The sequence below is a fragment of the Corylus avellana genome, chromosome 5, assembly GCF_965113065.1.
Source record: "Corylus avellana chromosome 5, dhCorAvel1.hap1.2, whole genome shotgun sequence".
Taxonomy (NCBI): Eukaryota; Viridiplantae; Streptophyta; class Magnoliopsida; order Fagales; family Betulaceae; genus Corylus; species Corylus avellana.
Genome location: NC_142494.1, coordinates 5160595 through 5182722, shown reverse-complemented (window position 1 = coordinate 5182722; position 22128 = coordinate 5160595). Strand labels below are relative to the sequence as shown.

The window sequence follows — 22128 nt, the reverse complement described above, 5'->3', positions numbered from 1 at the left end:
CAAATATCTTCCTCTTTTTTGCTTTTGTGTATGGTTTTGGTTAGGGGAACAGAGGTCCGCTTGGATCTGGGCGATGAGGATGACCATCTTGTAAGTCCTTGCTCCATATCCAAATATCTTCCTCTTTTTTGCTCGTGTTTGGTTTTGGTTTAGGGTTGTGATTGGTAATGGAAATGTTGTACATGTTAGGAATTCAAATTTTATTTTCATTTCAATTATTTGATTTTCAGAGGGCCGGAAATGGAGAGATGGGAGTTTTTTTTTTTTTTTTTTTTAAAGGTTTAGTTTTTTTTTTCAATTATTATTTTATTATTTTTAATTTTTAGGACATGTAGCGTATTATAGAAGTGTCACATAGAAATTCTGTTAATTGGGACTGACGGACACTAATGGAGGTATTGATTTTTTCTTTTCCCATAGGTGAGGTATCAGATTTGTTACGTTTTAAAACCTATGGGAGAAAAAATAAAAATGTGTAAACCGAGGTATCAAAATAGTTATTAACCCTAAAAAATAATATAAAATATTTTTAACAAGTAAAATAATAAAAGTGTAAATTGTAATTGAGAAGTCACAGTCCAGACTACCCACGCCTGCTCAAGACATGCAGGTTGAAAATTGACCTCTCACATCTATGATTTACACCACACGTACAGTCTACAGATTACATTATCAAGTAACAAGTACCATACACTCCGTGAGCCTTGTGATTTTCTTCATTTATAATTTCAGTATTCAGCGTAGAGGTAGAAAATAAAGATTTGATTGAAGAAGAAGAAGAAGATTAGAAGAAAAAGCTATGCAACGTGAAGCCTCCGTAGAGGTAGAGAAACAAATACAGTGCTAGAGTGGTATGTGGAAAAAAGTTATGCAACGCTTCAATTGTCAGTTTAATCCTAGTTTCAGATTGGATTGTTAGTCCAAATTTGAGGGTACCTACTGACAGAAAATTTCCGTACATACTCAGTATGGTAAAATTTAAACTAAATTAGTTACCTGCTTTGCATGCTTTATTCGTAATGGTAAGCCATCGAAGAAAAATCAACTGTATATTGTCTGCAAATTGCTTGCTATCTTCCATCTTGTTCTTGTACATACTCTTGTTGTGTTCCTGTCGTGCGGATTGCTATTCTACAGATACTTTAAAGCATGGTGAGCGGATTACTGACGATGGAGAAACAACCCTTGTCTCCAGTGGAGGAAGGTTTGAACTGGGATTCTTTACCCCTATCAACAGCTCTAGCCACAAAAGGTTCGTTGGGATTTGTTACAAACAGGATCAACAAACAGTTGTATGGGTTGCCAACACAAAAAGCCCTATACGCAACGGTTCCACTGGAACTTTTGGAATCGCAGAAGATGGCAGCCTCAAGATATCAGATACCATTGGAAAAGATTATTGGTTCAAGTCTTTTGGTCCCTCGTCTACAAATCGGACTGTGAAGCTCATGGATTCTGGAAACCTGGTCTTTAGCGATTATAATGACCAGTCGGTGACGAGTGAGTGGGGGAGCTTCCAAGATCCAACTGATACATTTCTTCCGGGTATGAACATAGATGAATTCGTGTCAATGACTTCATGGAAACGCGATGGTGACCCGAGATCGGCGCAGTTCACGTTTAGGCGAGATCAAGCAGAGGGCTCCTACGTTATCTCAAAAGAGCAAGGAGTCGATTATTGGAGAAGTAGTTAGATACAAGGCAGCTCAGATGAAATGCCCGATTACATATTAAACTTGTTATCAAATTTGAACAGTAGCGGGAATTTTGGTTACGAAAGGTTAGTGATGAATTATACGGGGGGGAATTACAGTATTGGAAGTGGTATGTGAACAAGCGAAATTGGTCTTTGCTATGGCAGAAGCCGGAAGACAAATATTATAGCATTTACAATTTTTGTGGGAATTTCGGCAGCTGCAATATTAACAATAGGCCACTCGTATGCAAACGTTTGCCCGGGTTCCATCCTACTAACCCGGGGAATTGGAATTCTAGAGAATTTTCGGATGGGTGCACCAGAAATTCAACATCATTGGACAGCAGCGACACGTTCTTGAGCTTAAAGATGATGAACGTGAGCAAACCGGCCTATTCTTCAACATCATCATTCTATGAATCAGAATGCAGAATGGAGTGCTTTAACAACAGCCAATGCCAGGCTTATTCGTTTGATGATTACCCCTGCAGGATTTGGACTGAGTATGTAAGTAATCTTGAAGAGGAGTACACACACGGTCTTAACCTCTCTGTCCGCATGGAAAAATCTGTTATAGATACGTACTCCTTTTACGCTGGAATATGTTGGGATTAATTTCGTAGCTCAATTGCATCCATAGATCCTGATCTGGCTGATTTAGTAAAGGAATTTTATTTTATTATTATTATTATTTTGTTTTTAAATTAAAAAATCATCATTGTTGGTATGGGATTTTGTTACAAACCTTGAGTAGAACTCACCCTTAAAAACTGGCTTACAAGGGAAGAGTGCCCAAGAGCTTATATACATATGGTCAAGATTAGACTTAACCTATGTGGGACACTAAGATCGTAACAGATTTTAGAATCATAGCACTAGCTAATCTTTTTTTTTATGCTTCACTATCACCTTCACCCTTGGGCTGTCAGGGTATTTACACAAGTATTTTACATATCAAGCAGCTCGCTACCATGTTATATTGATAGACAGGTTCATAAAACTACAACTCTACAGTTTCATTTTCAATGTTTCAGACTTTATATGTTTGCAGAATCAACTCCAAGGAATTGTGAGCCTTGTGGCACAAACCTGATCCCCTATCCGCTGAGCACTAGGCCAAATTGTGGCGACTCCATGTACTTCAGTTTCTACTGCAACAATTCCACAGGCCAAGTTAGCTTCAAGACGCTCAATGACATCTATAGAGTCGCGAGTATAGATCCAGGTACACGGAAATTTGTCATCCAAGTCAAACACGCAAGAAATGATACAAATTCAACAAGAATTTTGCAGCTCAATAAGTCATTCCCGTTTAATGGGACCATTGATTCTAGCAACTATAGTTTTGAAGTTAAAGATGAAATAGAGATTAGTTGGGAGCCCCCCTTAGAGCCAAGCTGTAATTCATCCAGAGACTGTAAGGACTGGCCAAATTCAACTTGCAATGTAGCAGGAGATGGAAAGAGGAGGCGCATTTGCATTAGAAACTTCCAATGGAATGGCTCAAATTTAAATTGTACTAAAATAGGTCTGAATGCTATTTCATGTGCCTCCTGCAGATTAAGATCATTCTATTAGTGAAGAATGAATTAGACCACTAAAAAGGAGGATCTTGTTATATATATATATATATATATATATATATATATAAATTAGTTGTGATAATCAAACCCCATACCTCTTTCTCCATTGCATTTCATCAGCTTTCTAAAAGTCTTCTTTTCCTTTGTGTATAATCACTAGCTACTAATAGTACGTTAGAAATTGGGAGATTTTTGGTAGAACTTTCAAATCCCCTTTAGCAATATCATGCCTACCTTGTACTGTTAATAGACATTATAATTATGAAAATTAATCTAAACAGTAAATCAGTTGAATTTGACTTATTAGTATTTTGATTTTTCTATCAGAGTTTGTTCACTGTGAAAAAAATTATGGAGATTCATTTTCATATTTTAAATATTTATGTGAGAGTAGTCCTCTTTCTTTCTTGTAGAAGGTTCTTTGTCTTTAGAAGGAAAGATATCATCGACTCTGATTGTCATGATACCTCTGATAGTAGTGTTTCTTCTCACAAGTACAATTGTTTGTATATATTTGCGGAGAAGAAAGATGGCCAAGACACAAGGTAACTGCTTTGCGAAATGCACTCTACCTTGCACAATTTGTCATATTTCCATTTTAATCAAAATAAAAGCCACTTTTTAGCTATTTCATTTAATTAATTCTCATGTAAGTGTAATTGATTATATATATATATATATTGTTTTCTTTCGAACTCAGAAAATCAAAGAAAGCGAGCACTTCGTGCATTAGACAATGAAAAACATGTCAAAGACTTGATAGACTTGGGTGAATTCACAGAAGAAGATAAGAAAGACATAGATATACAATTTTTTGATTTGGAAAGCATTCTCGCAGCTACAAATAGTTTCTCAGATTCAAACAAGCTTGGAGAGGGGGGTATGGGCTGGTTTACAAGGTGATTTCAACAACATTAGTTGGAATTTAATCTTAATGTAAACTAGTTTTTGGTTAGTCGTAATTGTTAGTATGGTGTCTCAAGGCACATTTTTAGGAGGTCAACAAATTGCTTTAAAGAGGCTCTCATGTGTCTCACGACAAGGCTTACAAGAATTTAAAAATTAGGTGGTGTTGATTGCAAAACTTCAACAAAGAAATCTTGTTAGGCTTCAGGGATATTGCGTAAAAGGATATGAAAAGATTTTACTCTATGAGTACATGCCTAACAAAAGCTTAGACTCATTTATATTTGGTTCGCCTCTAAACTGAATTCCTAATCTCTTGCAGTGCTTCATAAACTATATATATCTTGTTTGAGTAAAAGCTCATTTATTACTATTGCTAAAAATATTGTTCTCTTGAAGATCAAAACTAAGCGTGTCTTTGGATTGGGAGATGCGCTTCAACATTATTTTAGGAATAGCCCGTTGGCTTGTTTATCTTCATCATGACTCCAGATTAAGGATCATCCATAGAGATCTGAAAACCAGCAACATTCTTTTAGACAAGGAGATGAACCCCAAAATATTTGACTTTGGCTTGGCAAGGATGATTGAAGGCAAAGAAACCGAGGCTAACACAACTAGAGTAGTTGGAACTCAGTAAGTTTACATTACAATGTAACACAATTTTCAATTCTCCAACTATATATGTTTACAAAAAGAATATACAAGTGCCTACCTTATCCACCGATAAATATTATTATACAGTGGCTATATGTCTCCGGAGTATATATGTATTACATGGACTTTTCTCAGTTAAATCCGATGTTTTTAGTTTTGGTATAGTTCTACTTGAGATAATAAGTGGAAGAAAGAATACTGGATTCTATCAATTGGAACTTGCTATGAGCCTTATAACTTATGTAAGTGTGTCTAATTTTTTATAATCACTATTATTTAGGCCATTTTATGCTTCATTCCAATTCTGATTTTATAATTGTCCCAGGCATGGAGACTGTGGGTAGAAAACCAAATGTTGGATTTAATGGACTCAGCTCTACATGAAGTTTGCAATGCTGATCAGTTTGTGAAGTGTGTAAATGTAGGACTCTTATGCGTACAAGAAGACCCAAATGATCGCCCCACCATGTCAAATGTTGTTACCATGCTTGATAGTGAAGCGGCAACAGTTCCAACTCCAAAACAGCCAGCATTTGTTCCATGAAGAGGCCATCCTATCAGAGCTAGTTCTTCTAGTGAACTGGAATTAACCAGCAGTTTAGGAGGAAGATGATCAATAATGTATGATATCAATGCAAGTTCTCGTGAGTTTGTCCTTTACTACATTTGCAAAGGTTCTATTAATGGACCAAACATTTGATATCAATTCTGGTAGAGAGACCAAGCTGCTCGTAGATATGGTGCTTACCAGAAAAATCTCATGTAGTATTTTGGACCATGGGTTTATCATTCCTTTGCTTTCAATTACCATGGGAATAATATATATATATATAATGAGCAGCTTTTTATATCAACCATATCACTTTACAACTTCTGAAAAAAAAAAAAAAATGCAGAAACCAGACATTGAAACAAGTTTCAAAGACTCACTCAAACAACCACTCAGCGTCTAAGCAAATTAACCAACCATAAACAAATACATGCAAAAGAACTATATATACTAAAATCTTTGGATCAATCCCCTATTTACAGCAAAAGCTCTCCCTACCCCTTTTGTCCTTTTGAATCTTCCCTTTCCCATGAGACGGGCTCTAACCTCTCTGACAATTTAGCCCAACCGTCCAAAAGGAATTACCCAACTCACAATTACCCATCAATCACAGCCCCTGATATTCGGCCAACCCCCGGAGAAAAAAAAAAAAAAAAAAAAAAAAAGCTGAACCAAGAACCTTCAGAAATTTTAGCAAGTGCCACGCATCAAGAGCAAATTATTGAAATCTAAAACAAAAGACCCCAAATTTGCTCCTCCACCCATACTCGATCAGGCCACCCAACTAAACACCCAAAATTTTCCTTTCATAAATCTGCCAACATCCAGAAAATTAAACAATAAAACTACTTCAACTAAAAAGAACAACCCAATCGGCTATATAAAACAAGGATCCAGCATAAATCAACCAAAAATGATTCAATTTCTACCAATTTAACCAATGGGTAACCCAAAAAGGGAGCTGTAATCTCATGGGTATCATTGAAAACCGAATTTGTAGCAACCCAAATACCGTGGAGAAAATTTTTCAGTTTACAATCTAAGCTCTCAAAGTTTATAGGGATTTTAGCTAAATCATTAAGTGGGTATAACCGAAAATCATCCATATATACTAAGCTATAAATTTTCCTCAATAATCAGTCAATATAACAGAGAAAATGAAAGAAAACATGAAGGGGGTTTTCGGGTAAGGGGAAAATCCACAAGAAGAGAAACTAGAGAGAGGGAATTTGGGCTTATACCTTGCATTGCAACCATGAAAAATCTTCGTCCAAGCCCTCTATCGTCTGCTCTCTCTCGTTTTCTCCTACGCTCCCCCTCTCACGGCTCTCTCTGGTTTTTCGTCTCCTACGAACCCCTTCTGTGGCCCATTCTTATCTTTGCATCTTAGCCCGTTGCCAGCCCATAATGTGAAGCCGGCTGTTTGAATTTTAATGGACCATCGCAGCTATGTATAGCATTCAAACAATTCCCACGGTTCATCTGATTCTTGTGATCATCTTTCATTTTGATGATTGTTATCATGATTAAAGTTAGGACTGCGCCAGCGAATGTATGTTTCAAAGTTATGTTTGGTTTTCTAAAATGGGCTGCACGTTGTTTCAAGTTGCAGCTGTCTGTCTTCGGAGCCCAACATTCAGATGTGTGTTTTGTTTACTATGTAAACAACTCTACTGTATTTTGGAAACTATGACAAGTCTAAAAGGGGCTCAAAATACTTTAAAATTGGCCCTAAAAAGAGGCCCAAAGAATGTCCATTACTTGGCAAGCAGTTAGCGGTTAATAACTGGCTTTCAACAACTACATAACTGTCGGTTATTAGCGATTAACTGCTATTACTAGCTCTAACGAATAATTAGGACTCCTTAAAAATAACAACCGCTTAAAGCGATTGTGGTTGCGGTTCTTTCCACCCCTACTTGTACTTGTCCAACTGTTAGAACTTTCCACTCACTATTGGAATGGCCATGCTTAAAAAGAAAAAAGAAAAAAAAAAAATGTTGGCAACTCTTATGGCCATTTTGTCAACATTCCCTTTACAAATAAGAATATCTGATCAAAATTTTAGCAACTTTATTGATAAATTTTTGGGGTGACTTCACTTAAATCCTTGAATTATTATGCGATTTGACAAGATCTCCCTAAACTTCAAAAGCTCTTAATTTGAACCTCTAAACTTTCATTTACAGTCAATTTACCCCCTCCGTCAATTTTTGCATTTAAAATCCCTAAGAAAACAAAATTACCCTTTAATTTTCATTTTATTAAAAAAAAATGAAAAAAAAGGTCACAAGGTGGCCCAACCGTGGGTCACCTGGTGATTTTTTTTTTTTTTTTTTTTTTTATAATAATTTTTTTTTTAATTTTTAATTTGAAATTTTATAAAAAAGTCAGGGATATAAACGTTATGTCTTACTTTTAACGTTTAAAATCTGACGAAGTGGTTCAAATTGATTGCAATTGAAAGTTCAGGGGTTCAAATTGAAAGGTTTTGAAGTTTGGGGGGTTACTTGTCAAATCGCGTGGTAATTCAGGGGTCTAAAGTGAAGTTACTCCTAAATGCTTTTTAGTACCTCAACATCTTTCCAAAATTTCGAATTGGGACATTTAATTCAACTTTTTTAGGCCATTTGCCCTTACTTTAGAAATTCTACTTTAAAAGAGTCAAAAATCTATTTTCGAAAGTTAGTTTGGTATGACGAATAACTATTCTATTAAGAAAATGAATAGTTTCTATTGAAAATTAAAGAACATGGAATGAAATAGCTTTGGAATAACAATTCTTGTAGCGGGTGAGAGAATGACTATTCCTTAAATTAAGGAATTGCTGCAAGTGTTAAATCCTTATTATATACTATAGCAAGTAGCACCAATGCTATTCTATATTCTTCTACTCCTAATGAAAACTATTTCTTTTTTTAATGGAATAGTTATTCTGCGTACCAAACCTAATCTAAGTTCATTGACAAATCCCCACCTAATTGTAGGCTTGACCCAAAGATTTGATCTCTAATTTATTTTTCCAAAATCCTCTTATTTATGAGCTGGGTTAACAACTTTACTTGAAACTTCTCTATGGTAACTGTATTTGGTGATTATAATTTCTTTTGTTATTCTATTTTAGTCATTGCGAAGTAATCTATATGTAAGATTTAAATATTTATTCCTTTACTCGAAACTTCTCTATGGTAATTGTATCTGCTGGTGATTGTAATTTCTTTTTCCTTTGTTATTCTTATATTTTTGGGAAAAATTCACTTTACTCCCCTGAAAATTCAGGAGTTTTTCAATTCGAACCTTAATATTTAAAAATTGGCAATGTATCCCCCTTAATGTTTTAAAAATTTTCAATTCAGACCATCTGTTACTAATTTCCGTCTAATTGGATGAAAATCATTTCACGTGCATCATACGTGGGATTTTGATGCACTTTATTCTAATTTTGCCCTCATTAAAACCTATGAAATTACGTAATTACCGTCATTAAAACCTATGAAATTGAGGGTAATTACGTAATTTCATAGGTTTTAATGAAGGCAAAATTGAAATAGAGGGCATCAAAATTCCACGTGAGACGCACGTGGGATGATTTTCGTCCAATTAGAAGAAAATTAGTAACGGATGGTCTGAATTGAAAAATTTTGAAACATTAGGGGGGTACATTGCCAATTTTTAAACATTGGGGTTTGAATTGAAAAACTCCTGAATCTTCATGGGAGTAAAGTGAATTTAACCCTATATTTTTACTTCAAGTTTGAATATAATCTCCTTTGATACAACCCTTCCTTTTTTGTTTTTTTAGTGGGCTGGGAATTTGAGCAGTTTTATTCACAAGCAAGAATCAAGTCAAGTGGTATGGCTCAGTCGGACTTGCGGGAGCGTCTGCAGTTCTCACCGTCTAGGCCCCTCTTATGCGGCTCCCAACGGATAGGTGCTACTATGGTCACGCCCAGGTAAGATAACCACAATTGGCCTCCCCGGCCTACCTTTTTTGCTAAAAAAAAAAAGAAAAAGAAAAAAAAAAAAGAATCAAGTTAAGTGAAGTTGAGCCAAGGTTCGTTGCATAGGTTTTTTACTAAATCAAGTTTCTCATTCCTCAATTAAATCCTAAATCCTATATTTATACGTCCACCGTCTATTATTCTGGTGTAACATTACAATGCCAATCAATAGTTGGTAATTTGATTCCTTTTGCTTGATTGTACCATATTAGTACACACTCAAAACATAAGGAAGGTTTGACAATCATTTTTTGGTATCTAAACAAAGAGAATAACTTCTATAAGGAGGTGGTGTAAACCATTTCCTTTGTGCCTACCAATGAGCATTTGACAACTAGGAAAATCACACACTTTCAAATGAGATGAAAAGCACTAGATTAAAATCCATTCTCCCCCCATCATTAAAAAAAATAAAAATAAAAATAAAAATTCTTCTTAAACCCATCATTTTCTCTCTCTTTCTCTCTCTCTCTCTCTCTCCTCACTTCTCCGTGCTCTCTCTTTCTCCCTCTCTCTCTCTGGCAGCAGCAGTGACCACCGCCAAGCCTAGCCCAGAGCTGTCGTTGAAGGTGCCGGAGTGCAGCCCAAAGCTGCCGGAGAAGATGCCGGGGACCAGACTTCTCCGGTGCTCTCTCAATCTCTCTTTCTCTCTCTCCAGTTCTCTCTCTCTCCGGTGCTCCATCTCTTTGATGCTCCATCTCTCTCTCTCCTTCTCACCGGCGAAGAAAAAAAATCTGGTTTGGTCGAGGCAAAATTTTTGTTTTTGTAAAAGGCAAAAAAAAAAGAAAAGAACCACAACAATCAGTATTAAGATCATGCAGGAAATTATAAGTTTCAGTGCATAAATTCGTTCTTTTTGGATCTGGTTTTAGCGTCAAATAATCTAGGCACTGGCTTCTAGTCTCCGGCGTCGGGCGGGGCTCTGACAAAATCTAGGCTGGACTCTGGCGTATTGGACTCCAGCGTCTTCAACGGCAAGACCTCTGCTGCCGCCGGAGAGAGAGAGAAAGAAAGAGAGGGAGGGAGAGGGAAAAATAAGGGTTTTTGTGATTTTGGGAGAAATAATTTTTAATCATGTGTTTTGCATCTTATTTTAGTTGGTGTAATAATCTTAGTTGTCAAATGCTCATTGGTGGGCACAAAGGAGGTGGTTTACACCACCTCCTTATAGAAGTTATCCTCCTAAACAAAACTATCATGTAACGCCCCCAAAATCAACATTAGCTAACCTAGCAGGGTTACTAGCAATTACTCCAGTTTAACCAACTTGTGGCTAAATGAGAAATCGTTCCTGTAAGCATTATCGGAGTTAATGCATATGAAGGTGAAATAAAATCTAAGAAACTATTAAATTGTCAAATGGATAAGTAAAATCCTCAAACTCAAAGACATGGAGCATCTAACGATAATGTAAAACAAACCTGATAGCAGCATGAAAATTCTAAAGCAAGGTCCGTAGTTGCACCCATGCCACTCTTGGGTTTTAGTGACAAACTTCCTAAAAGGGTAATAACAGCGTAAGTCTAACGACTAAGTAAGTAAACCTCACAATTAGGTATGGAATGAGCCAATTTAAGCATAAATAAATGTACAGTTTTAGTAAATATTCAAAAAGAGGTATTGGCCGTTAATACACCATAAAAGTATTGTTTGGTTAATATATAAAAGAGTGGTGTACTCCCGGCGGCAATTATCTAAGTATTTTAATTTAGAAAGACTAGTGTTTTATAGGTCATAACTCTCATATATGGTCAACCCGAGATATTACCCCTTCTCAGCAGGGTTGGTGCTGTCCCGAGGGACCTGTAATATAATGCTGGTGCCTCGACCATTGTACGCTACCGTCCATCCCATTAGTGGCACGACCAAGTCCGAGCTCGGGTGACCCACACCACTAATGATGTACGTCCTATAGTGACCAACCATTAGGGAATGGTTGCACCGGCCACAAAACCATTGGATCCAAAGCCCACACACCCACACACTTGACCATAGAATGAAGTCTATATAGTAAGCCCATGACCATTATTCCACACGTACTGGTGCCCATGTCATACGATGCGTCTTATCAACTAGTTTTTAAAGCAGTTACCAAGTTATTACGAAAAGTAGACATGCTCATATCATACGCGTGGTCAGTTAACTGACATATCCCACGTTTCTAAGAAAGTGTTCTTAAGTGTTTACTTACCTCGTACGCTCGCTTGAATCCTTCGACATTGTTAAATCTCACTATAACGAAATACGACACATCGTTATGCGCAGTCTAGAGGACCCTTACGAGTAAAATACTAAGCCTTATCTAACAAAAGGATTGCTAGTTTCTATAATACATGTGAGTGGGGCTTAAGGGCGGGTGCCTAGCTTTCTGCGAGTGGAGTTTTCTTACGTACGTCCAAGCTCGAGGGCGTACGTTCGGTTAGTGAGTTAGGCAATCCGTCAAAAGCTCCAAACGGTACTTTAAGGTTTCTACAAAATCTATAGGCTACTATATCCCTTCTAGGGTATTGAATAAACGTAAGAAAACTCAATCATTATGCAATACAAGGAATCAAGAAAGCTTTTGAAACACTTTTGAAAACATTCTTGGTTGGTAAGGAAATGAGTAAAAAGCTTGACATAGTGTCTTTTGAAAACTCATAGCATTAATAAAGCAATAAGAACAATATTGAGAGTGTAAAAAGGGGCAAGGGTTTACCTTGAGAGGTGGCAAGAACACCAAGCTTTCTTTGTTCTCTCTCTTAAATTAAAACTCACAAATCATTCACACAGAGGTTTTTCAGAGAGTCTGGGGTGTAAGAATGGGTTCAAGGGGGTTGGTATTTATAGGCCAGAAAAGTAGCAGACGTCCGGTACTATTGGGGCGTACGTCCGGTACTATTTACTCAATGGTCCAAAGGGTGCATCATAGGTACAGTCATTAAATAGTGGTCAACCCAAAAGTAGCGTACATCTGGTGGTCCCCTGTCGTACGTACGGTGGTTCCCTTGCGTACGTCCATGAAATTTTTGCAGAGAGTACGTATTGTGGTTCCTTGGCGTACATCCTCACTAAAAACAAAGGCGTACATCCGGTAACCCTTGCGTGTGTACGGTCAAAAAGGTGGAAATTTAGGTTTTGCCTTAAGGCTTTTCAGCTAAGTACGAGGGCTTCGGTCTTTTGTTTTAAAACTGGGTTTTATGAAATATGAGTCCCAAAATAAAATGATTGTTTTTATCGGGGTACTACACTCTCCCCTCCTTAAAAGAATTTCGTCATCGAAATTTGGTTTTAGTAATAAACAAGATCCTCCTGGCGGAGAGGGTTTCAAAAACAATTAAAAGTTTGGATAAAAGAAAACGGTTTGAAAGAAACATATGGTCTTGAAAAGATCAGTAAGGTTTAGTTATGCATAATTAAATCCAAGGAAAGAAAGAAAAGAAAAGAAACAATCGCATACAAATTGCCATCACAAAGCATAGCAAAATACATACAAACAACTAACCAAGCAAAAATCTATAGAAATCGTCCTATGAATGAGGTCTTCTACGATCTGCTAATCTTCGAACCGAGTGCCTTGCGCACGAGGGCTCACTCTTCCTAGGTTGATGCTTGGGCTATGAATGCCGTAATCTCTCACGTCGAGCATGGATCCCGTCAAGTGACTGTGAACCTGCTGGAGTGATCCTGGAATGTCGTCTGGAAAGCCGTCAATAGTTTCTCAAGCTCCGAGGTGAAACTACCTACGGACTGCTGAAATCCACTAAATGTGCTGTAGATGCGCTCGAGATCAAAGTCGCTTGCTATTGTAGAGGAGGAGGCTACTTTAGCTGCGCGTCAACCCTGGTGCAGCTCTCAGTGTTTGTGGCGCTTGTAGTCGATGATGCTCATAGTCAGAAGGGTGTAAAGGTAAAGAACCCTATCCTACGTAACAATGGCGAGATTCTTGATCGAAAGAACTCGGTTGATCATCACGTGGTATACAAGCCGGTCATCGTGCTAAAGGGCAAGTGGGTTTGCGTAAAAACTCTCGAACTAATTCGATGGCGGCTGGCCCACGACGGGCATATCCATCCTTCTCTCTACAATGATGTTGCAGCCGCTGTAGAGAGAGTTGTATCGACGCTCCGCTTTGGCGACCCTGAGGTGTGTGCGGTCGTAAGAAAATCGGGCGTCGTCGCTGTTAGTGCCTCAGCTGAAACATCCTAAGCAGATCTGTGAGCTAATGACTCGTCAGAAATGGCTTCTTCCTCCGCCTCCTCCATCTCCAAATTGAAGTCGGAGTCGGGATCCTGAGCCTTCTAGAGTTGGGCTTGAGTCCTACGGAATAGGGTTGGAAGAAGAAGACAACATTGCCGGGCTTGCTCTTGATCGTGCGAAAAAGCATCACTACTAATTTTAAGTGTAACCTTAATAATAACTCACCTAACTATAAAAAGTGGTAGCCTAGTTCTAGAAACTGAAATCCCCTTAGGAAAATTGCAAGGAGATATCAGGAAACATTGGAATGTCTGAAATGAAAACTCAGGGGTGGGTTCGTAGTTCAGAAATTTGGTCAAATGCTCAGCAGCATAGCCAGTGGATTCGGTTTCAAGGGTAATCACGTCATTTCAAACTCTTAGGCCAAATACCTAAGTCTAACTAGGTGGGAGTTGGTAGGTTCTAAATGTCGAGGTTGAATTCAATCTCAAGGTTGTCAAGAGGGGTCTTTAATAATAAGGATGCCCTTAGGGGTGAGAGGTGGGAAATATGGGGTCGTAATCGGGTTGTGTCAAGTACCTGTTTTGCTAGCCCTACTGATACGTGGGGTCTCCCTTGTTATTTATACTGACTAGGTCCTATTGAAATGTATCTTTTGACCCCACAAATCTCGAGATTAGGGGTGTGAGGTGGCCATGGATGTAACATTGAGTAGTGATGTGTCAACCGCAAGGGCGGATCCAAGGGGGGTCAAGGGTTGGTATATGGGCTCAACTCCTAAAAATCTCCCTTACCATAGTAAAAAAAAATTTTATGCCATTATTATGCATTCCCTCAGCCATGATTATGCCCTCCATCCTCATGCTTCAGCACCATGGACGCCGGTTATTAAGTTGAAATTTAAAAGGTTTTAGAAAAATTTTAGAAACTTGCTTGTTTCAGAAGAATGAAAGGTAGAAGATGATGAATAGTTCAAAATGGTGAGTTTTGTCATTTGTGTCGTGTAGCCTCAAGTGTTTGGAGATGGGACAACCTTCAACTCTCAAGACAAAATAGAAAAAAAAAAATAATAATAAAAGGCTTTGAAAACAAAGAAAGAAAGCCGACCAGCGTGCATAGGTAGAAGAGAAATTAAAAAAAAAAAAGGTTTTGAACAAATAAAAAGGGTGCAATGAACTGTACAAGACAAATAGAAAAAAATAAAAATAAAAATAAGAAAAAGGCTTAAAAAAAAAAAAAAAAGACCAACCGTGCAAGTGAGCAACTGTACAAGACACAATATAATTCTTTTTATATTTAATTATTTATGAATTTATATAGTTTTTGTTTCATATTTTTATTGTAACTTTGTATAAATATATAATTGTAATTATTTGAGATTATCGAGAAAAATAACGATTTTATTGAGCTTCGATCAAGTTCTAAACGACCTGATATTGAAGTAGATTTAGTAAATTTGTCCAAAGATCTTTGCTTAAGAAAAAACAAAGTGCGATTATGGTTCTAGTGATAGAGATCAAATCTAAAGAGCATATCTATAAATAGGGGCTTGTCATTTTTTATATTTAATTATTTTTTTTAATATTTTTAATTAATTTTATTTTTTTATTCATAAAAAAATCCTCCCATGAGGGAAAATTCTGGATCCCCATTGGTCAACCGGGGAATGTTCCGCGTACTCTCGTGTAAGACCATGGGATTTGCCGATGAGTGTGGAGGTCAAGAATTGTGGGTGGTGGACTTTGTGGGTTCCAGGGTTGGGTTAAGTATTTCCAAGTTGGAACGTGAGGGGGGGGGGGGGGGGGGGGGGGGGGGGGGGGGGGGGGGGGGGGGGTTTGGTGGGGTGGGTTGCAATTAATCCCAACACTACTTATGCGTTCAACAATTCACTCAAATTTTTCTTGTAGTCTTGCATACATAGAGGACATTTCTTCCGATGGTGGACTTCCACGGAGCCTCTTCCTCTTCTTCTTCTTTCCCCTCCTCTTCTATTCTCAGGTGGGCTTACGATGCATTCTTAAGTTTTAGAGGAGAAGATACTCGCAAAGCTTTTACTGCCCATCTATACGCAGCTTTACGTCAAAACGATATCAACACCTTCATGGACGACAAGCTAAGAAGCGGAGAAGAAATTTCACCAGCACTTCTTAAAGCCATTGAAGAATCACACATTTCAATAATTGTACTCTCTAAAAACTACGCATCATCTCAATGGTGCTTGGACGAGCTGGTGAAGATCCTAGAGTGTAGAAAAACAAGGGGCCAACAAGTTCTACCTTTGTTCTATCATGTAGATCCGTCAGAAGTACGAAATCAAACCAATAGTGTTGAAGAAGCATTCAATAAAGTTGAAGAAAGGTTTAAGCATGATCAAATGAAATTGCAAAAGTGGAAGACAGCCCTATCACAAGTGGCCAATTTGTCAGGGAAGATTTTGGGTAACAGGTATTTCTTCTAAATTCGTAAACTTGTCATTTACATAAGGTTTAAATGCCCTTTTGGTCCCTAGATTTTAACAATTTTATGTTTTTCTACCTAAGTTCCATTGTGTATCATAGATGATAACTCTCTTAATTGGTAAATACGAATATGATACCTTCGTCAATCTTCCAACAATGAAACTAATGGAAGTACAAATGACCGCAATCAGAGGTTGACACGTGGCCATATGTCTCATTAAAAAATTAATGAAATTATAAAATTATAAAACTAAAAACCTAAAAATTATAAAAACATTATTAAAAAATAAAAAAAATAAAAACATTAAAAATAAGAGAAGAAGAGCAGGGGCACACGAGGTAACCAGTGCCCATTTCCTCAAAATTCCATCTACTCGTAAACAAAACAAGTGCACCATGGATCATTCTTCGTTGTTTCTTTAAATCCCTCAACCCTCATGCCTACAAACAGAAATGGTATGTCTTCCAACTCGCCTATGCCTCAAGACAGATATATCACCTCAACTTTACAAACCAAACCCCAAACGATTTTCCCAATCCACAAGAACTCTTCATTTTCACAACAATAGTCCCAAAATTTTCGTGCATGGAGACAGACTTCCAATTCTTCGGGGATCTCTGTTGCAATATTAATATTCCAGCAACTCTAACGACATGCAAACTATCAGTGACAAAAGAAGAGATCGAGGAGCTAAGCAGAGGCATCTCAGGGTCGTATGTAAAAGGTCGTGCTGCCAGGCAACGAGATTTGAATTCTCCAACCATTACAAACAACTACCGTTTCTGAATCGACTTCTTCCATAATTAGCAACTCACAGTGCCAATTCCTCAAAATCCCAAATGTTTGTTCCTCATATTCCAGTTAATTTTGGGTGATTGGGTTTTTGGCGGTTTCAATTGATTTGTGATTTTCTATGGCTGTTATTCTTGGTGGTGGATATGGCTGGTTTGGGTGAAATGAGAAACATTAATTCTTGATAAAGTTAAAATCGGATAAAGGACAAATCTGAAGCCTCTTGAACTCCTGGTCTCACGGTCGTTGATAGTTTGAGAACTAAAACAACCAGATCTAATCGGATCTACAATGAATATGGAAACCAATTTACAGAGCCAATCGATCTTCGCCTTTTGGTAACAAAGCGAAAGATGAAGTACCGAATCCCCATTTGTGTGAGAGAGTAATAGAAGAATCAGTTTTATAGAGTAATGTAGAGAGAATCAAGTAACACATACGAACAAAGAAGGGAATGGAGCAGAGGGTTGAAGAAGAACGAATAAAGCCTTTTAATTTTTTGTTCTAGTTTTTTTTTTTTTTTTTTTTTTTTTTTTTTTTTTTTTTTAAATAATATCAATGTGTCATGTTTTGAAGGGTAGCCACATGTACGTGCTTCCGTTAGTTTTATTGATAGAAGTACCATATCCGTGGTTACCCATAAAAGAAGTACCATGTATAATACAAAATAAAACTTATGAAGAAAAAATAAAGTTATTAAAACCTAAGGATCAAAAGAGCATTCAACCCTTTACATTCAGATTATATTTTGCAAATTAGTCATTTTTAACGGTGTATCTTTACAAATTTTGTATTGATAGGTATGAACCAGAATTTATTAATGAAATCATTGAATGGGTGAATTCGATATTAGTAAAAAATACATGCTTCAAAGTTGCACAGTCTCCAAAGTCCCGTGTACGATATGTGAAGCCACTTTTAGATATACAAGAAAGTGACAATACATGCATGGTAGGTATCTTTGAAACTGGTGGAATTGATAAGACAATTATCGCCAAAGCCATCTACAACTCGATTGCCTCTCTAACTGAAGGTAGTTGTTTTATCATTAAAGAAACTTCTAGCCAATCCTTTTGTAAAATTCTTGATTGTTCTTATTATGTGGTTTAATAATGGACACCGTGCACAATCTGAGGTTTTGTCCCTTTGAATCAAAATTAAACTATTTATCATTTCATGTCATTATCATGTAGCTAATATTTATGGCTGTCTTCTTAACCCAGAAAACATAAGAAGTGACAGAGGAAATCAACCAATTCATGCATTAGACAGTGAAAAACAAGTCAAAGACTTGATAGACTCGGGTGAGTTCTTGAAAGCATTAAGGAAAATTCCAGCCAAAAGGGTTTGATTCATTTGCAAAACTTTCAATTGTTCTAATTTTGTGGCTTTTAATAATGCACACCGTGCAAAATTTGAGGTTTTGTCCCTTTGAATTAAAATAAAACTATTTATCCTTTCATGTCATTATCATGTAACTAATATCTATGGTTCTCTTGTAAACTCAGAAAACAGAAGAAGTGATAGGGGAAATCTAGCTCTTCGTGCATTAGACTATAAAAAACTTGGAAAAGGAGTTAACCATTTTTTTTTATTCATCAAAAAAGTTGTCAAAGACATGAAAGTTGTCAAAGACATGATGGATTCGGGTGAGTTCCTAGAAGATTATGAAATGGGCACAGATGTGCGCTCTTTTGATTTGGAAAGTATTCTAGCAGCTACAGGTAACTTCTCAGATGCAAGCAAGCTTGGACTCGGGGGTTTTGGGCATGTTTATAAGGTGATCATTTCAATAGCATTAATTGGTATTTAATCTTGATGTAAACTAGTTTTTGGTTAGTAATATCTTGAGTATGATGACTTTGGTCGTAGGGCACATTACCAGGAGGTCAAGAGATTGCGATAAAGAGACTTTCCAATGTCTCACACCAAGGCATAAAAGAATTTAAAAATGAGGTGGCACTGATTGCAAAACTTCAACACATAAATATTATTAAGCTTCAGGGATATTGCATAACAAGAAAAGAAAGGATTGTAATCTACGAGTACATGCGGAACAAAAGCTTAGACTCATTTATATTTGGTTGGTTTCTAGTACAAATTCCTAATATCTTGCAATGCTTGATAAACTATATCTTGTTTAAGTAAAAGCTGATTTATTACAATTGCTAAAATTGTTCTCTTGAATGGAAAATGAAAACCTTGCAAGATCAAAACCGAAGCACGTGTTTGGATTGGGAAATGCGCGTCAACATCATTTTGGGAATAGCTCGTGGGCTTCTTTATCTTCACTGTGGCTCTAAATTGAAGATCATCCATAAAGATTTGAAACCCGGCAACATTCTTTTAGACGAGGAGATGAACCCCAAAATATCTGACTTTGGCATGGCAAGGATTATTGCTGAAGGCAAAGAAACCGAGGCAGACGCAACTAGACTAGCTGAAACTCTGTAAGCACAATTTTCAATCCCCTAACTTTGTTTAGACAAAGAATGTACCTAGGCCTACCTTATCCACTAATGAAATATGTTGGCATGCAGTGGCTATATGTCTCCGCAAACCATGGAAATCGAGCAGAAAACTTCTAGAATTTGTGGAACTTAGTAAGCACAGTTTTCAATCCTCTAACTCTGTTTACACAAAGAATATACAAGTGCCTACCTTTATCATAAAATATGTTGGCATGCAGTGGCTATATATGTCCGAAGTACGTGCAAGATGGATCATTCTCAACAAAAATTGATGTTTTTAGCTTTGGTGTGGTTCTACTTGAGATTATAAGTGGAAAAAAGAATTATGCGTTGTTTGATGAAGGCAGGACCTGCCTTATAAATTATGTAAGTGTGCCTTATATATTTTGTAGTCATTAATTTCGTTGGTCATTTCATACTTCAGTCCAATTCTATTTTAAAATTGTATCAGGTGATGACATTGTGGGTAGAAAATAAGGTATTGGATTTAATGGACCAAACTCTACGTGAAGTTTGCAAGGCAGATCAGTTTGTAAAATACGTAAATATTGCACTCTTATGTGTACAAGTAGACCCAAATGACCGCCCCACCATGTCAGATGTTGTTACCATGCTTGACGATGAAGCTGCAGTAGTTCCGACTCCAAAACCACCAGAATTTGTTGGACAGATCGGAGGCCTTGCTAACGAAGCTAGTTTCTCTATTAGACTGGACACATGTATGGATCTAACTAGTAGTTTAGAAGGAAGATGATCAATAATGCATGACACTAATGCAAAGATTCTAGTAGACCAAACATTTGATAGCATATGGTAGAGTAGCCAAGCTGCTTGTAGATATCGTGCTACCTGAAAAATCTCAAGTAGTATTTTGGACCGTTGGGTTTAGCATTCCTTGAATGAATCAGACGTTACTTTTTTATGGGCCAATACGTGTGCAACCATTACTTTGTTAAGAAGCACTTTACGCTTTTCCAATTACTGAAAGACACTCAAGATTCTACCCTCAAGCGCGTCAAACATTCCGCAGCTCATGCCAATTTTCTATGTATAGTTTTCATCAGTAGGAGTTTTAACTCAAATAAATGATGATTTAATAATTTATTCATATTTACGTCACTAAAGGAAGGCTCAGAACCTCATAGCTAGGGGCATGGTGGCCATAAACTCTAGAGGAATGCCTTGAGGATAGTGGCTTTGATGTTTGAGCAAGGACTGCAGGTAATGTAGGGCTGAGGCCTTAGCCATGGCCCATGACCTTTTAATTCACTTCATATTCCAACTTAAAGTGACACATGTGGCCTCATCCACCTAGAATGTTAGGTCCGTTCCTAAATATCTTTAAACGGGAATGCTAAAATCATATTAAAATATTTGTTGAAATTTCAACATAAATCTGTTTGGTCAAGGTACTATATATGCTTTTTAACTTTGTAAATTCTTTCAAAATAAAGACAAATCTCTATAAACCTTAAAGAATCTCAACATATCAATGATATACCAAATTAAATTACCACTTATCTAAAATTTTTAAACTTATAGTTAATAAAATATATGTAAATTTAATCACTTAATCATTACTTTATCAGAATAGATAAAAAATACATTTTAGTAATTTTGATAAAACAATGTTTGAGCCATAAATGATCAAAGTTGGGTACCTAGGTGGAATGGAATACGACAGCTGAATAACGACTCCATGTACATGTGCAAGAGTTCGTGGACCATGGCTACGTTTGGCAAGAGCCATTCATTAAGGCATCTTTTCCCACTCGGAAACCCTACACTATGATTAATCTAAGGGTGGCCGCAGGATGTTGATAAAACATTTGAATAGTCGCTATTACTTATTGTACACCACAAAAATTGCTTTCAACTCAATCTTTCCCTACTACCACCGTTTCTCTTTCTCCCACTCTGTGATTTTAGAAACACTAGCCCAGCTGGACCCCTCGCCGGTTACCACCGCTGCAAGCCCGCAAGTAATGCAAGGCCAAGCTCCTCCGAGGCGTACTGTCCCTGAACTGCTTCTTCTGCATGTATTGTGGGCGCCACCAGAGGCGGGACCCACCCCCCGAGTGCTTGGACCTTGACGGTTCGGTGAGTGAAAGATGATTTCTGGTTTGATTCGGTGGTTTCTGTTTGGTTCCCGAGAAAGTTGAAAGATAAAAAATTTAGAATAAAAAAATGTGGGCGTTCTGAAGATTAGGAAGGCTAAGAATTGGACTTTGAGGAAGTCATATATTGAAGGTGTTTTGTCTGCGGCTTTGTTCGGGACCAGTACTCATGACTAGGTATTAGCAAAAACTGCATCTCCATCTGCACTATATAATTATCACTTTTAGGTAATTATATCGGCATAATTGATTATTAACTGCTATCCATGTGGTTACTGCGGTTATCGACCGCTATTTGCATAATAATGAGTCTTTTAGGCCGATTTAGGACTTTTAGGCCTTCTTTGGGTCTCAAAATGATTTTGAAAATACTTTGGGCCTTGTGTTAGTGATTTGGGCCTGCTTTTATTATTTTTATTTTTTCTTCTAAGTCCTAGTGCTTTAGATGAAATCCAACTTAAAAATAATAAAAAAAAATACAAATAGCCCATGATCGATCCAGAAAATAGAAACATACAAATTACAAAAACAAAAGTAATGTACTAATGTAGAAATATATGATGGGAGTTATAAAATAGAAAAAGCATAATAGAGAGAAAAGAGAGAGAATGCGGAAGCAGAAGAATGTGTAGGCTATATCTTGTATATATATTGAATTGTAATATAATAATATAATATAAATTTTTATTTATAGAGAGAAAATGATAAATTAAAAA

At 37.0% G+C, this 22128-nt stretch overlaps 1 protein-coding gene and 1 pseudogene across 1 annotated transcript; both read left to right on the top strand.

The window, feature by feature from the left end:
- The first annotated feature begins 772 nt into the window (after positions 1-772).
- Positions 773-3274, top strand: LOC132181685 (G-type lectin S-receptor-like serine/threonine-protein kinase At4g03230; annotated as a pseudogene).
- A 12234-nt stretch (positions 3275-15508) lies between these two features.
- Positions 15509-20136, top strand: LOC132181683 (G-type lectin S-receptor-like serine/threonine-protein kinase At4g03230). Its single transcript, XM_088516568.1, has 9 exons — positions 15509-16017; positions 17625-17857; positions 18048-18128; positions 18333-18604; positions 18697-18907; positions 19034-19274; positions 19365-19427; positions 19514-19661; positions 19747-20136. The coding sequence occupies exons 1-9, from the start codon at positions 15509-15511 to the stop codon at positions 20047-20049; spliced, it is 2061 nt and encodes a 686-aa protein (XP_088372694.1). The 3' UTR covers positions 20050-20136.
- Positions 20137-22128: the final 1992 nt, after the last annotated feature.

Excerpts from the sequence above, each read along its gene's own strand:
- LOC132181683 (XM_088516568.1), top strand. The coding sequence starts at position 15,509 with ATGGTGGACTTCCACGGAGCCTCTTCCTCTTCTTCTTCTTTCCCCTCC. Across the intron at positions 16,018-17,624 it reads GGGAAGATTTTGGGTAACAG|GTATGAACCAGAATTTATTA; the intron begins GTATTTCTTCTA and ends TTGTATTGATAG. Across the intron at positions 18,605-18,696 it reads GTTTTGGGCATGTTTATAAG|GGCACATTACCAGGAGGTCA; the intron begins GTGATCATTTCA and ends CTTTGGTCGTAG.